Genomic DNA, 15,396 nt, shown 5'->3' on the forward strand with positions numbered 1-15,396 from the left:
ATTATGATATGCAAATATTCCAAAATACGGAATATTCCGTTATCCAAAATACCCCTGGTCCCAAGCATTTTGGATATGGGAGACTCAACCTGTAATGTGATGTTTAAATGCTATTAAGCAACTTTTTTGCCTATATTTAAGAATTTCTGGTACACAGACCCGACATGGTCATGGTGCTTACTTACATTTGTTAATAGATTTTATCTTTCACTATTCCTGGATAAAACTCTCCTTCATATTCTACAAAAACATAGTCGTTACTATACAAAGTTTTGACCATGTGGTGGCCGCCATCTTCATTAGAGTTCTCGCCTGAATTCTTAAGGGGGAATGCAATTGTTTTTGGGCGCCCAATCACCCGTCCAAACTGACGAGGCAATATTAAATGTTTAGGTTTTTTTGGCGCATATCGCTTAGTACAAATTAGGCAGAACACAACCTTAGTATTTTGAGAGCAAAGCAGCTCAGACTCATTCAAACCAGAAAAAGAAAATCCATTTGCAACCTAGCCATGTGACTTCAGGATCCAATCAGAATCTATGTAACACAAGAAGGCTTCAAAGCATAAAATTAAACACTTGTTATGATTATCTTTAGAAAATTAACTCTTATTTTAATTCTTTAAAATACTGAAAATGTTCATTCACTGGCTGATACACCCTACTCAGAGGGTGATCTTTAATGGCAGCTCCTTATCAGCACACCGAGACATAATACCATATGGAGACCAGGATTATTGGATTACATAGCATTTACAAAGCCATAGGCATATCCCTCTAACATAGTTTAATAAATGTACTTTCATTTTTAGGCTTGTTACTTAGTGGATGAATAGTAAACCGTAGATTCTGCAGAACTGTGCCCAGTATTTGCAGCAATATTCCATCCCATAGCCTGCGAGAATAGAATCCAGTAAGAGATGTGCAAAGACTAGTTTACTGCATATACATGCCCACTCTCCTGGAGTGGCCGGAAGGCTCTCGAAAATCACGTGGTGTTCCTGGCTGCCTGGAAAAGTAACCAAGCATCTTGGCCGGCCGCTACCCACCCCCCTCCTAGACCCACCCCACACCCTCCCCCCCCCCGCAAGGGGGGGGGGCCATGATGCAATTCACGCTGAATTGCCTCGTCGTGGCACCGCCTCCTGCTTCACAATGCCAGTAATCTCGCCATTGTACAGAAGGGTCGGGACCACGGTGACGCGATTGTGCTGTCACGCTCCCAACTCCGCCCCTAAGGTAATGTTCACAGCCACGCCCCCACATGCCGCGTCACGCCCTCCCTTCTGTTCCGGACCTGGCTACTCCCACCTGGAGGGGGCTGCCAGAATGTTGGCAAGTATGGTTTACTGTACTGAGACCATGGGGTCTATGTACTAATCATTGGAGAGAGATAAAGGGAACGGAAATAATGTGGGGGAGATGTACTAAGCTCTGGGAAAGTGATAAATTGGAGTGTGATAAATGAGATTTTTGACAGCACATAGGGCAGATCAAAGTTTGGAGAAAGATAAGCCACCAGCCACTCAGCTCCTAACTGTCATGTAACAGGCTGTGTTTGAAAAATGACAGTTAGTAGCTGATTGGTTGGTAATTTATCACTCTCCAGGGCTTAGTACATCTGCCCCACAGCCTGTAAAGTGACAATTAGGAGCTGATTGGTTGGTACTTTATCTCTGTCCACTTTATCCCTCTCCAAAGCTTAGTACATAGACCCCCATGTTTTAATTATTGTGTATGACTATGATACTATCAGTGGCTGTCATAGGGAACAAATGCTTTGATTTTGCATTACAACCAATAACATTCAGGCAAACTAAAGGTACCCATACACGGTGCGATGCTTCGGCAGACGGATCGCGAAGGCACCGACGGCAATCGTGCGGTCCCCGCAGACCGCACGATATGCCGGCTCCCCCCCTCCTCAATTTCAATGGGATCGTACATCGCATCCCAGATCTCTTGGTTCTGCAGGAAGATCTGGGTATGCGATGTACGACCCCGCGGGAGCGCGCAGCACGATATTAGGTGCGATATCGCGCCCATACACGGCACAATATAGCACACCTATATCGTGACGATCCGTCAGATCGGCACGTATATCGTGCCGTGTAAGTGTGCGATTTAAAGTGTGGTGCCGATAACACATGTAGCTCTTGCCTCTAATGTCACTAGATCCTAAGTTAATGGATAAACTGCATTTTCATGAATACTGGTTTAGCCTGCAGAATACCCTCCTCAACTACGTAGCTGACTTACTGCACTTCAAAATAGACTATGAAGGGGATACACAAGAAAAAGCTAAGAGTTAAAGTATATGAAAAATAATGAAATAATATACATAAAAGCTATTCAAGGTCATCTGGGAGACACATGATGCAAAATGAACACATCTCTGACTGACAGAACAAACAAGGCTTTTTTAGTATTCCCTACAAGGAATAACAGCGGGGGGCTGATTGCAAGAGTGTAACTCGTTTATGGCTTACGGGTAAAGCTGCAAACACAGAGACCGCCGAGCATTACAGGAACCAGACGTGAAGGGGTGAGATTTTGAAAAGAAGGGAAAATCTGGCGTTCGTTTACATGTCTAATTACAGGTTTTTATCTCCAGACTATGAAGGCCTGCACCAAATTACGAAGAGCACATTGGCGTTAAATGTTTAGGCTATCTATTAAGTGTCAATCAACATAATAACTGCAATCTTCAGGCTAATTTACCAAGTGCAGCTGTGTGCAGAATATGTGGGGAGGGCGTCTAACTGCCGCACAAGAGCAAATGCTCCAACCTGTTCATAGGCTTTAGATCTTCACAGCTATCTCATTAAGTACCCACTCAAAAAGCAGTAATGTTATTACAGTTACATGTGCATTTAACAACAATAAGTCAAATTAAATCTAAAACACCAAACGTTAGGAGTCGCCTCTTTGAATCATTTAAAAGAAAGTTACCATTCATATACAAGATCTGCCTGTATTAAAGAGTCATTTTAACTACAAATACAGTATATGTATCAGATCTTCCACATATGAACGATATCGTAGACTTTTCATGACGTGAAGGTGCTGTTGCTTTTGCAGTTTATGGAAAACATGTCCCCCCTAGAAGTTACTGTCTGGTGAGTACCAGATAATGACTAAAACAGTCCAGGAAAAAAATAGTTATCATAAATGGGGGAGGAGGGGGGGGGGGGTAATCTAATGCCCAGATCCCCTCCATCGTGTGTCAAATAAAAATAGGGGTCACCTCATTTAGTGGCATATTTACCAATTCTCAGGGCTTTGTCCTGATACTTATAATTTATTACCGCATATACTGTAGGGCAAGAGTTTGAGTCGCACGCAGTTGGCCGATGTTGTAAGTCTGCACAAGCATCCCGATTGTTCACGCTCAGAGAATCAGGCACATGGTCTGTTGAACTCAATGAGCGTGGCTGAGCAGAAGTCGCCGTGTCACTGTAAATGGCTGCATCCACAGGCACACATCCGATCACACAGGAGGCCATACCCGGATGAAGAAACTGCACCAGTAACAGGGGCTGGTGCAATTGTCGATAGTGGACCGATGGTGCGTCCACCAAGATGGAACTGCACTGCCGCAAGACCCTGCAAGTGTGTGTGTTCAATGTTACATAAATCAGCCGCGGCTGCAGGAAAATACTCGTCCGCATCTGCACGAGACTCACAATCAGCCCCATCGTGGCAATAAGAGATTGAGTATCGCACGAATTTAACAAAAATCACATCCAGGGACATGGACTCTGATAGGAGCCCGTTCCTGCAATGTGTAAGTAGTACAGTCATCACTATTGTGATCAATTTACTTTTGGGTTTGGACCCTAGCCGTATTACTGCCCATTAGTTGGCGTCTCTACAATGGGTTCAGGTTGTGCAATGCAAGCGGGCCGCTGGGTCCAGGGGGGCCCACACCGCACACCCAGCACCCATAATTATACTTAGCTCTCCGAAGTCCCGCATCAGCCGGCACTGCAGTACAGCAGAAATCACTGGGGAATTGAAGCAGCGGCCATTTTCCTGGCGTTTTGCGCATGTGCAATAGAGAAGTCTCCGGAAACATGGCACGGATGCCATGATCCTGGAGCCCTGCGCATTCGCAGTATGCTCTGGCACAAAGCCTCAGTCTATTGCACTGCTGGAGAGGAGGGGGCTGCACGGATGCCGAACACGGGCCCTCTCCTAGGCTAAACCACCTCTGTGCACAGTCATCAAACTGTGCATGTGTATGCAAAGATTACCGGAGAGGGATCCTTTGAAGGACTAAAAAGACTTCTGGTGCTTTCTGCATAAAGAAGTGAAAAAGTGGTCTCAGCACAGGAGTGAGGAAACCTTTAGCAGTGAAGGGGTTAGAAAAGGTTAACCACCACCTAGCAGACACGGACCACTCAGTAAATGGTGCTATCAGGAGCATTTATGAGAGGAGGCCCGTGTGCAATCTCTTTGCCATCCCCCCCCTCCCCCATGAAAACTATGGCACAGTGCCAGACCCTACTGAGCATGTCTCCAGCAAAATGGCGCAGTGCCATTTTCTCCAGTGATTTCAATACTGAGCACGTGCCTCACAAGGTAACTATATTCAATGAATGCAGGGTGTGCGGTATGGGCATCTTTTGACTCAGTAATATATCTATAGTATGCAATGTAACTATTTATTCCAGATATTATAGCAATGTTGAATGTTTATTACACATATAGGGTGGGATAACAATAGTGGAGAAGTTGTCCCTAGCTACCAATCAGCTTCTACAGCACCTCTCATTTTATAGAATGCACTAGAAATTCTAGCTAGAAGCTGTTTGGTTGCTATGGACAACTTCTCTAACTCTTGCCCATAATTCCTATAGTGCTTGGTATGTTCTTAGTGCTTGAAGTGTGCAACTGCTCTTGCACTGTAGTTTATATTTATGAGTCACAATAGTCGGATCCATACTCGCCTATCCTCCCGGAACTGCTGGGAGGCTCCTGAAAATAGGGTGGCGGTGGCGACCGCCCAGAAAGGTGTGCAAGTCTCCCAGAGGCTGGGGTCACCCGCTTTTCATGCGGCTGATGATGCAATTTGCGTTGAATCGCCACAAAGTGAGAGGTGGGGCTACAATGACGCACCGCAAACCCCAGACCCACCCACATTTGACACATCCCGCCCACCGCAGTGCCGACCTGGCTGCCTCCTCCCATACTGCCAAAAGGTCCTCAAGTCCAGATGTGTCCTCATACACCTAGCTTCCTTGCTCGTTAAACAGCCCTTCTAGTAGCGCCATGCCATGGCGTGACTCGGTAGCACAGAGCATCTTTTTGTGCAACTTTTTACATTCAAAGGCGTCTTATTCGCACGGTGATGAGAATAGGACGCACAAGCAGCTTCTCCTGATAAAGATGATATGCGGCATGCCTACATTCTGTGCACGACCGTGGCTGTATCTGCATGCGAAATGCTATGTTACAATGTTACAGCCGCTGACACTGTAACGTAGCATTTCCCATGCAGATACACCCACAGTGGCGCAAAGAATATAAGCATGCTGCATATCATTTTAATCAGCAGAAGCTGCCTGTGCATCCTATTCTCATCGCTGTGTGAATAAGTCACATTTCAAGGTAAAAGGTCGCGTGAAAAGGCACTCCGCGCTACAGAGACACATGGCTCTCGCGCGTTATGCGGAGGTAAGATGCATGTGGACACAACTGTATAGTCTAATCCACAAGTACAATGAGCTTTTGGGAATGATAAATCTGTCTTATTTTGTGGAAAACTTCTGTTTATAAAAATAAAAGCAAAAAAAACCAAAAAACAAAAAAAACATTTTCTTACACTGCCTCTGAGAGGCTGACTAATGTTATAGCTATAAGAACCCGAAAACACCTCATGTGCAGGAGTACTCACAGTTCCTGACGGAGACGTCTGATTTTTGCCTTGGCGTCTGCCAGCTCCACTGACAGGTGCTGTCTGCTCTCGGTGCGCCTCATCCCCGGGGATCCAGAGGGAGACTGTGCTGATAGAGACAGAGGTGTGAGGTGGAGAGAGTCCCTCTCCTCTGTCAGCTCGATAATTGTCTGGAACAAGTGAGAGAACCAGGACTGTAGTGAATTGAACACTATATACATTAGCAAATGATTACATATATTATTACACTTCCTAGAAATAGTGAAACAGCAAAATGCAATCTGTTGTGCGTATAACATGCATTAAAGACAAATAGGTTGTGCTGAGTCCTAACATTTTAAATGTGGAATTCAAATTTGACAACATAATGGTTAGCATGAGCTCGTAACAAACTATTCATCCTACTTTAAATGTGATTTTCAAGCATTAAAAGCAAATTAAGAGCGGACCAGGACTTATAGATGCGATTCAGTAGAATTAAGACTATTATTTACAAAGCCTGCGGCTTCTCAGCAAGTTGGAGTTGGAAAATTTAAAGTGGCACTAACATTCAGTGTAAAGCATGCCGGAATTTACACTGATGGTTAATGCCACTTTAAATTTTCAGCTCCACCCATTGTGAAATGGCGGCTTACAAAAGCCACTGCTTCGTGTGTATATATAAATCACTGAATACATTAACCTGCTAACGGGTTAACCCACTGAAACAAAATCGTCCTGGGCCGATGCTAAGTAGCACTGGCCCCGTTCTGGTTCCCCTGGTCAGTGGTTACTAAAGTTAAAGTTAAGAACAAAACAAAAAGTGTGCCCCTTAAATTAAATTGTTTTCTGTGCCCCCTTATTGTTACTGCATTACTTATTATTTAGTTAACTAGTACGCTACCTACTACAAAGACGTATCTGACAACTGTAATGGGTTCGGGGTAGGACGTCACTCTCCTGGGATAGATGGACACCTCCAAAACACACAGCAGCCAGGAAACAGCACACCAGTCCACTGTTTTCGTGCAAGATAGCCGTAGCTAGTTTTTATTGTGCAGTATAAAAACAGAAATAATAAAAATAAATCCTAGCCCATCTGGGCACTAACTAAACAACAGATTACCTCTCTCCAAAATGGCAGGGCCTATTGCCCTTACCACAAACATAGGCATATGCACAGTACTTACAATAAGTATAACACAGTGTCTCTGAACAAGCCTGCCTGTTTGCTCTCCCCTGGTGTGAGACACTGAGCCAAACCCTGACCCAGCTTATAAGAGCCTCTTCCAGGTGCAATCGCTAATCAGCCTGCTCTCAGGCTGAGAGTCCAAACACCTGAAATGGTCCTGTGGATGGAGCCCTCCCTTCTCTTCTCACATCCACATCCCCAGGACCCTTTATCCGGCTTTTACTAAAAGCCCAAAACTCCGACAACAAGAACAGACATTTCACATACACATATGTCAAGAATCTGAGACACAGATACAGTATTATGCCATCCAGCACTATTCCAGGGCTTCTATCGCACAGCCCAATACAAATAATAAAAATAATAGTGGCCTCTTTTTTTTTTTTTCAATACTTTTTGCTCCTCATAATAATTTTTTTTTTTGCCATTATCTTAATACTGTACATAAAATAAAGCTCCCCCATATTCATTTAATATGGGAGATATGCATTTGAACCCTCCAAACCAATGGGTATTAAATTCTGTGGTTTGGAGGCTAAAATTTCCAGGGAGTTTGAACTCACCACCAAAATCACATTCTCTTACATTTGCCCTTTAGAGCACCAGCACAGACCATTTCTGTGATTCATACATATTTTCCAAAATTCTAAGAGGATACCTGGCAAGGAAGGATTTATATACGGGTTAACTTAATACACCTTCTATAGCAAATTATGAACCTATTACAAGTCACTGAGGAGTATTCAGCCACAAAATGTTGTTTCTAAGCATGTTTTGATAACAAAGAATCATTTATTGGTGATTAATTATGCATCGATTCTTAGATATTCCTTTACTATAACAATTAACCATTTAGACTTCAAGCACTATGAAGTTGAACATGTGTATTTTTTTTGTCTGATCATTTTTATACAATTATTTGTTTAGCATCTATTTTATTTGAGACATTGATTAGAAGGGCCCCTGACTGTTTTAATTATTTAATTATTGTGCTACCGCAATCATGTGGAAAGGGATTTTTCGGTTGCTACAATTAGGAGCTTTGTGCCTTCATATCAATAATTTTTTTTTCTGTATTGTGAACACTTTAGAATGAGCCATAACCACAGTAGGGTGTACGTAGAGCCCAGACTAGTATGTCTTATGGTCAACATAGATCATAGACATGGCAGGGTATCTGGGTGATTGTTTAATCTTGCTTACTCCAATTTTCTGAGTTTGGAAACCTCCTGCCCTTTTATCCCAAAGTATTCGAATGCTAAAACACCCTGGGTTTAATTAGAACCTGAATGCACAGGGCTTGTTATTCTAAATATTTTATGATCAGCTAAACTTCAAAAAGGAACCTCTGTCAAAAGTCATATCAGGGCATACTCTCCATGTAGGAGAACTCAAGGCCAAATAGGGACCCACCAATATCAGGAAACACACTAAAACTCAGAATCAGTGATAAGAGGTCAAGGGATCAAGTTATGCCCCTTAGTGAAATATTAAATAATACAAAATGGGTTTGGGAGTCACAGGAGTGATTCATTTACCCACACTCCTAATAAGGTCATGAGGGTGGATTGCGGAGGACGGGGAAGAAGTAAAAATGCAGGGTCAGTTTTAAGGGGTCCGGGATTGACCACATCTTTCGATGCTACACCCCAGGAAACTAAATCAATTCCTTCAAACAAAAGGTGACCCATTTTGTATTTCAATTCTTTATTTTTTTTACGTTTTAGATTGCCTCTTTACACGTACGTGAAACTTTTACAATTTTTCTTTTGTATTCCATGTAAAGCGTTGTACTTATTTATTTCTTTTTTCTTGGCTGTTAAAACGTGTTACTAGCCTGTTTTTATAGATCCAGAACTCTAGTCTCTGAGGAGAAAAAGACCATCCATGCTACTTGTAATCCTGTGTCAGTAAGGCTGTGATAAAAAGTAACCGCGTAAATATACCAACATGGAGCTGTGCCGCTCTATAACTAATCTGCCATTAATAGCGGCAATTACCCATGTGTCGGGGTCTTGAAAAAATCCAACATGTTGGACAATCTTGATTCCCCAAATTCCGACATGAAAATGGTCTGAATTGGCGAATTGGGGATTTTTAGCATGTTGAATTTCCCTGATTCCCCTACGGATTGACAAACAGATTGGCAGTTTTTGATTGACGATTGGCGGAACCAGATCAGCGAAGAGGAATTGCGTCACTGATGTATGGCTCACATAAGGGTGGAGGCTCTCAGTGGCCGTGATACACTGAGTGGTGCCAGGGCTACTGTGTAAGAGTATAATTCTAGGATTGGTGTATTGTTATTCTAAAGGTGCCTACACGCATAGCGATGTGCTCACAATCCCACGATGTGTACGATTTCCCCCTGAACTCTCCTCGGCAGTTGTGGGAACGATTTGGTCTGAAAAAGCTGCCAATTTGACACACGATCTATCGTGACTCCTAAACTATCCAGTGCATCGTGACTGAGATTGTCAGATCTGCCCTACAGCACGGCAGATCTGAAGATGTGATGTATGACCTGCGGGGATGTGCATCACATCGTAATCATGAGTGGGGACTCACGATTTGGGCATATTTTACACCATCTGTCGTTCCGATGCGTCGGAATCGGCCAGATCGGCTAAAATATCACCATGTGTGCAGGCACCTTAAGAAGTTAATTGCACATAAAAAAAAAAAAAAAGTGATTAATACGTTCTCCATCAGTAGATCAGAGCGGTGATGATCAATTCTTGACGAGTATCAGAAAAAAGCCTTTCAGGACATATTATGGGTTTCTTTTCTCTTGGAGACAGTGATTTATTTTAGGTCACCAGCCCTTAGTACATTGCAGTCCAAACAGACAGTAAGACGACGAGAAGAGATGCCAACTGCATGAAACACACACGTGGAGTAGTCTTTATTGCACAACATGTCACAGGCAACAGGAAAAGTGATTTGTAAGGCTTTATGCAGCAAACACGTTCATAATATGCTTGGGGCAAGACTGTAAAGAATAGTGAAGAAGAGATCACCAGTTTATTGCTGTGCAATAACCCCCCCACTAATTATAATTCACACAGCGGCATGGAGTGATTCATCACACTGGGGGCACAATGCTGCACAAATCTGCTGGACAGCTGCTGTATGACGATCCCCTGTAGACATCCTACTGGATCCTGGTCAATTCTCCCTGTGCCGAAGTCTTGTAAATAGCTCTGGACTTCCCATAACTGCATGACAAAGATGTACTGCCTTCATCTTACTATTAGCGAGCAGAGCATAAATGTAACACTTCCCAACACTAATCTTTCCTTAAAACACTGAGAAACAAGTGTAATATAACAGACCAGCGCACCCAGTCTAGAGAAATCAACATCTTTAAATGAAACGCCAAGGCACTCTCATGCAACCTAATGCTTACTCAGCCCACATACTTCCTTTTCCGTCCCAAATAACTTAAACAGTTATAAGAAACTCTTCCAACTTGTCACAGTTAGCTCTGGAAATTAAATTAAAGTAAAGTAAAATTTGTGGGCAAAAGAATAATAATAATAATAATAATAATAATACTTCCTGAGAAAAACTGGGGCACAAGACCTATCCTAAAGCCACTTGAGAAATTAAAAAATATGACATACTGGTAATGGCAAGAAGCTACAGCACATATAGTAGTGTCAGCAATACATTGCCAGAAGCCTAGTCACATATTTGGTAATTATATGGACACCATCTGAAAAATAAATGCTGTACAGGGCCGGATTATGGGCTACATGGGCCTGGGGATGAAAATGATCAAAGGCCTATTGTGAGAAGCAGAGGAGGTGTGGCCAGTGCCAGGTGGGCGTGTACTTCCACTACTTTATCACCCCCCATGCCTCACTAAATATTTAACTGTAGACATATTACATAATTTGTGAGATAAATGAAAATACAATTTTAATACTTGTGATTTATGGCCCACCGCGTGGCCAGCTGGGCGGGTGTCATGATCATGCTGTCATGATGATAGACTTATTTTTATGTGGAGGCCTGGAGTTGTAGATCAATCCGCCCCATTGTTAATCTAGTCCTGCATCCACTGTCAGACAGGGAGTTTGCTGAAAAACCCTGATGAAGTTGAATTACTATGAAACGCATATAACTACAATCCGCCACATATACATGATGTTGGATCATTCTGAATAATAAATGTAAAAGGAGGATTTAGCTGAAATGGAAAAAGAACAAAGGAGGGAAATCTCTACTGTAAGCATCATGTGCACTAATTACACACACACACATATATATATATATATATATATATATATGTGTGTGTGTAGAGTTAATAATGCTTTCTGTAGTTACTGGTGTATTAGAATATGAAGATCATGCAATTTGGTTACCACTGGAAACAGATTTCTCAATTTAATATCTTTTCTAGTAATCATGACAATAACATTTCAAATGTTCATCAAGGAAAATCAACAAGCTCTTACATATGTGTCATTGCTCTAAAGAAACCAATGAAGGGAACAATAGGTGCACTTCAAAACATTCTTGTGCACCAATAATTGCCTATGTTAGATAAATGATCATTAGAATCTTATTGGTTGCTATGAGCAACACCCATTTGTACTCTTTGGACGGTTTGATTAATCATCCCCCATAACAATGTCTGTATATTGTCTACACCAATAGAAAATATCTTCATTATATAACTTTTTAGTAAATTGCTCCACAAGATATCCTGTAGAATGTTACTATACCCATGTTTTCTTTCTGTGCTGTTTATGTTTTATGTATTTAAATCACCAGGAAGCTTTGGTTATTTCCTTTGCCGTGCCGCATCTTCTGGGCTATTGTACCCTGATAGCAACTTTGTGACAAACCCGAGGAAAATAAAAACAATCAATCAACTCACAAAAACATATAAAAGCCAGTGCAGAATCCCCATTAGCCATACCTCGGACTGCTCGTCTCTCTCGTCCACCAGCCTCTTTAAGTGAAAGGCCGTACTCTTCAATAGAGATTCCAGATCCTCCGGGGACAGGTTGGCCGGCTCCAGTAACTGCAGGTCCAATACGTTCTCTGGATTGTGCGTTACCTTCGGAAAGCAGGAGATCAAACACTGTAGCAAGCATTTAATTTTTTCCCCAAGCAGGAAACAGTTTAAAAGATAAAATAAAAAAAATAGCAGGTTTAGGGTTCACTCAAAGCCTAAAAAAGGGCTGTGAAATTTGTGTGTTAAAGGTTTCCCAGATTTGTTCCCGAGCGGAGTATATTTCTGTGAGCGGAGAGCAGGAAGCTAGCATAATATGCCTTTTTGGCCCATTTATGGTATAGAATGAAACACTTTTATTAGGTTAGACTTCCACAGACAGGAAGAGCATTTAGAGAGCCAGATATCTGGATTGTAAGCATAAAGCAGCACTGCATGATCTGGATGTGCTTACAGGTGTATATAAAACACAGCATTATGGTGATTTTAAAAGAGGGGTTTTCATAAAACTAAAATCAGACTTTATAGCATGCTCCAATTAAACATACAAATTCACAGGTGTATTTTCTATTTGGCTTATGAAAAAAAAATATATATCTTAGATGGTGATAATTAATGAACCCAGAACCATCAATAAATAGAAACACAAGTAAATAGAAGTAGGTTTATGGAACAATGCAGCTGTTTTTATTTACAGTCTAAAATATATCTCAATAGGATTCACATTTCATGTCATCCACTTAATGTAGGAGTGTTCATATGCACAGAGGATGTAGATGAACCTCTCATTGAGTTCTAGATGAAACTCTCATTGAGTTCTAGATCAACCTCTCATTGAGTTCTAGATGAACCGCTCATTGAGTTCTAGATGAACCTTTAATTGAGTTCGAGATCAACCTCTCATTGAGTTCTAGATGAATCTCTCATTGAGTTCTAGTCCTTCCTTGAGACCCATCAGGCTCAGTGCATTTAATCTGTGATCCACTATTATAAAGCTGTTATGTACGGATCAAGTTTGGGGACAAATGAAAGTTCAGGATCATTCCCTACACCCCCCTCCATTACCAGGCGGGACACCACAACAATGTCAGAGCATCTGGACCATAGCGTACGTGACAAATGACTGAAGACCCACGGCCAAAGCAATCAGTTGCTGCGAAACCTGAATGTAGCTGGACCCCACTGACAGTTAACTTGATTTTTGAGGAGGGTCTCCTTACTACAGGCTATATCAAACTGTGCGTGCTTAAATACTTTGTAAGGCACTGTTGAATCCTTGTACCGCCATATAAATAAAGGATAATAATAATCATTTCAGTTCTTTACAACAAGGGATCTCATTTCTTCCTTGGAAACATAGGGCCATATTCAATTTGAGGCGAAAACCCGTTATTGGCGATAATTTATCGCCGATGACGTCACTTTTGCCTTTTGTCATTATCCCCGTATTCAATTACAAAGACTTTTCGCCGTTGCGAAAAGTCAATGTAAAAAAAACGGGGATAAGTTTTCTCCAGCCTTTAGCTGGTGAAAAAAAAATGCAGAATTGGGGTTTAGGGGTGCAGGCTTTAAAAAAATAGCCTGCACCCCTGAGAATGCCCCCTAAAAACGATGTGTGTAAAAAAAATAGCGTCACCCCCAAAAAAATATATTTAAAATTTTGGGGTTAAAAAAAATAAATAGGGAAAACACTTGTAAAATAGATACATTCAATCCAGAGGGGTTCCAAAGTATGCGGCAGGTGTTTTCTTCATTACGTGTAGTAGCGGCAGGTGCATTTTTAAAAATTAAAAAAATAATAATTTTAGGGACTTAAAAATATGCTTGCACCCATTTTCATGTACCCCAAATTTGATGGGCATAGTTACTTTTCCCCCCAAAAAATTGCTAAATACTCTTATGCATCACCTTCTTCAAAGACGCAGGGGTACCCATAGTGATCCCCCATGTCTGGACTTCTTTGGGGGGACCCAAGAATGATTTCCCGAAAATTCCAGTTATTTTTCTCGCCGCTTAAAATTTCGCCGGGTCCCGATTTTGCGTCCTTTCAAATTGAATACGGGGAATATCGGGCACGCGCGCAACACTTTTCCGCCTGGAAAACAGACGAAGGAGGCGAAAAGTCCAGCAGGCGAAAAGTCTGGACTTTTTGCCTCAAATTGAATACGGGCCTAAGTGTTTAAGATATAAATAGGGTAGCACAAACAGTGTAATGGTTAGCAATGCTACCTCACAGCATTGAGGTCGTGAGTTCGATTCCCGCTACGTCCCTATCTGTGAGGAGTTTGTACATTCTCCCTGTGCTTGCATGGGTTTCATCTAATATACTGGTAGGTTACTTGGTTCCCAACAAAAATTAGCCCTAGGTGGATGTATGTGAACATGTGGTAGGTAATATAGACTGTAAGCTCCACTGGGGCAGGGACTGATGTAAATGGCCAAATATTCTCTGTAAAGCGCTGCAGAATTTGTGTGCGCTATATAAGCAACTGGTAATAATATTAATAATAACTTGACTGTCCAGGCACCATTACTAAGTAGTTTATGGTGGTGCCGCTGGGCCGTGGGCAATTTCCTTTTTGTGCAGTTTTTACAACAGTCCTGTGTCTAAAGGTGGAGCCTTCTTTAAAGTCTGTGACAGAGCAGAGAAACTATACAAAGCACAGGACCCCTGTGTACTCACATAGCTGTACTGTACATTCCCATTCACCCTCATACTGTTGGCACACAGAACAGCAATAATAAGCAAGCTAAAAGTCATAACCTCAGGATGCAGTGTTTAGTCATAACAGCTGGCCTATGACTATAGACAAGCCTTGTGCTTGTCGTGCTGTGGTAAACAGGCCAGTTATATCAGGATTATTCTCCAGTAGGGCAGGATACAGCTGTTTATCTCCATTCATCTCTCATATGATCTTCATCCGCCGACAGTCACTGGCCAGCGATGCTCGTCCGATACTAACTTATATAATGTGCTCCAGAATAGAAGTCTGGTCATTGCAGAAAACAACATAACAGCCATGAATAATAGGAAACGATACCTCCTGGATGTAAGCTGCGACAGCGGCTTTTGTATCAAAATCCAAATCTTGTATTTTATCAATAAATTCTTCTTTTCTTTCGCACTGTAAAAGATGTGAGGCAAGAATGACAATCGTTAATTATTAAACATGATTTCCATGGTCACATTTGGCTTCATGCACTAACGTGTACAAATGCAGATACAGGGCAGATGTACTAAAGTCAAAATGCAGCCAAAGTCCCGATACCTGCAATTTTTGGGGATTTCCCATATGTACAAAGCTCCAGATAGGTAAACTTTCTGGAGCTTGTACCCGGTAGGCAATCCCATCAGGGCTTC

At 42.0% G+C, this 15,396-nt stretch overlaps 1 protein-coding gene across 9 annotated transcripts in view; it reads right to left on the reverse strand.

Annotated features, from left to right (window-relative positions):
* Positions 1-15,396, reverse strand: part of CCDC88A (coiled-coil and HOOK domain protein 88A) — a 199,402-nt gene that overhangs the window by 85,314 nt on the left and 98,692 nt on the right. For all 9 annotated transcript variants that reach the window (XM_088478026.1, XM_088478025.1, XM_088478024.1 and 6 more), the window contains exons 6-8: positions 15,077-15,160; positions 12,000-12,140; positions 5,899-6,068 (exon numbers count right to left, since the gene is read on the reverse strand). In XM_088478026.1, coding sequence (XP_088334152.1) covers positions 5,899-6,068; positions 12,000-12,140; positions 15,077-15,160 — 395 coding nt within the window. The remainder of the gene's footprint in view (positions 1-5,898; positions 6,069-11,999; positions 12,141-15,076; positions 15,161-15,396) is intronic.

This window comes from Taudactylus pleione, unplaced genomic scaffold (genome assembly GCF_031769625.1).
Source record: "Taudactylus pleione unplaced genomic scaffold, aTauple2 ptg000206l, whole genome shotgun sequence".
NCBI lineage: Eukaryota > Metazoa > Chordata > Amphibia > Anura > Myobatrachidae > Taudactylus > Taudactylus pleione.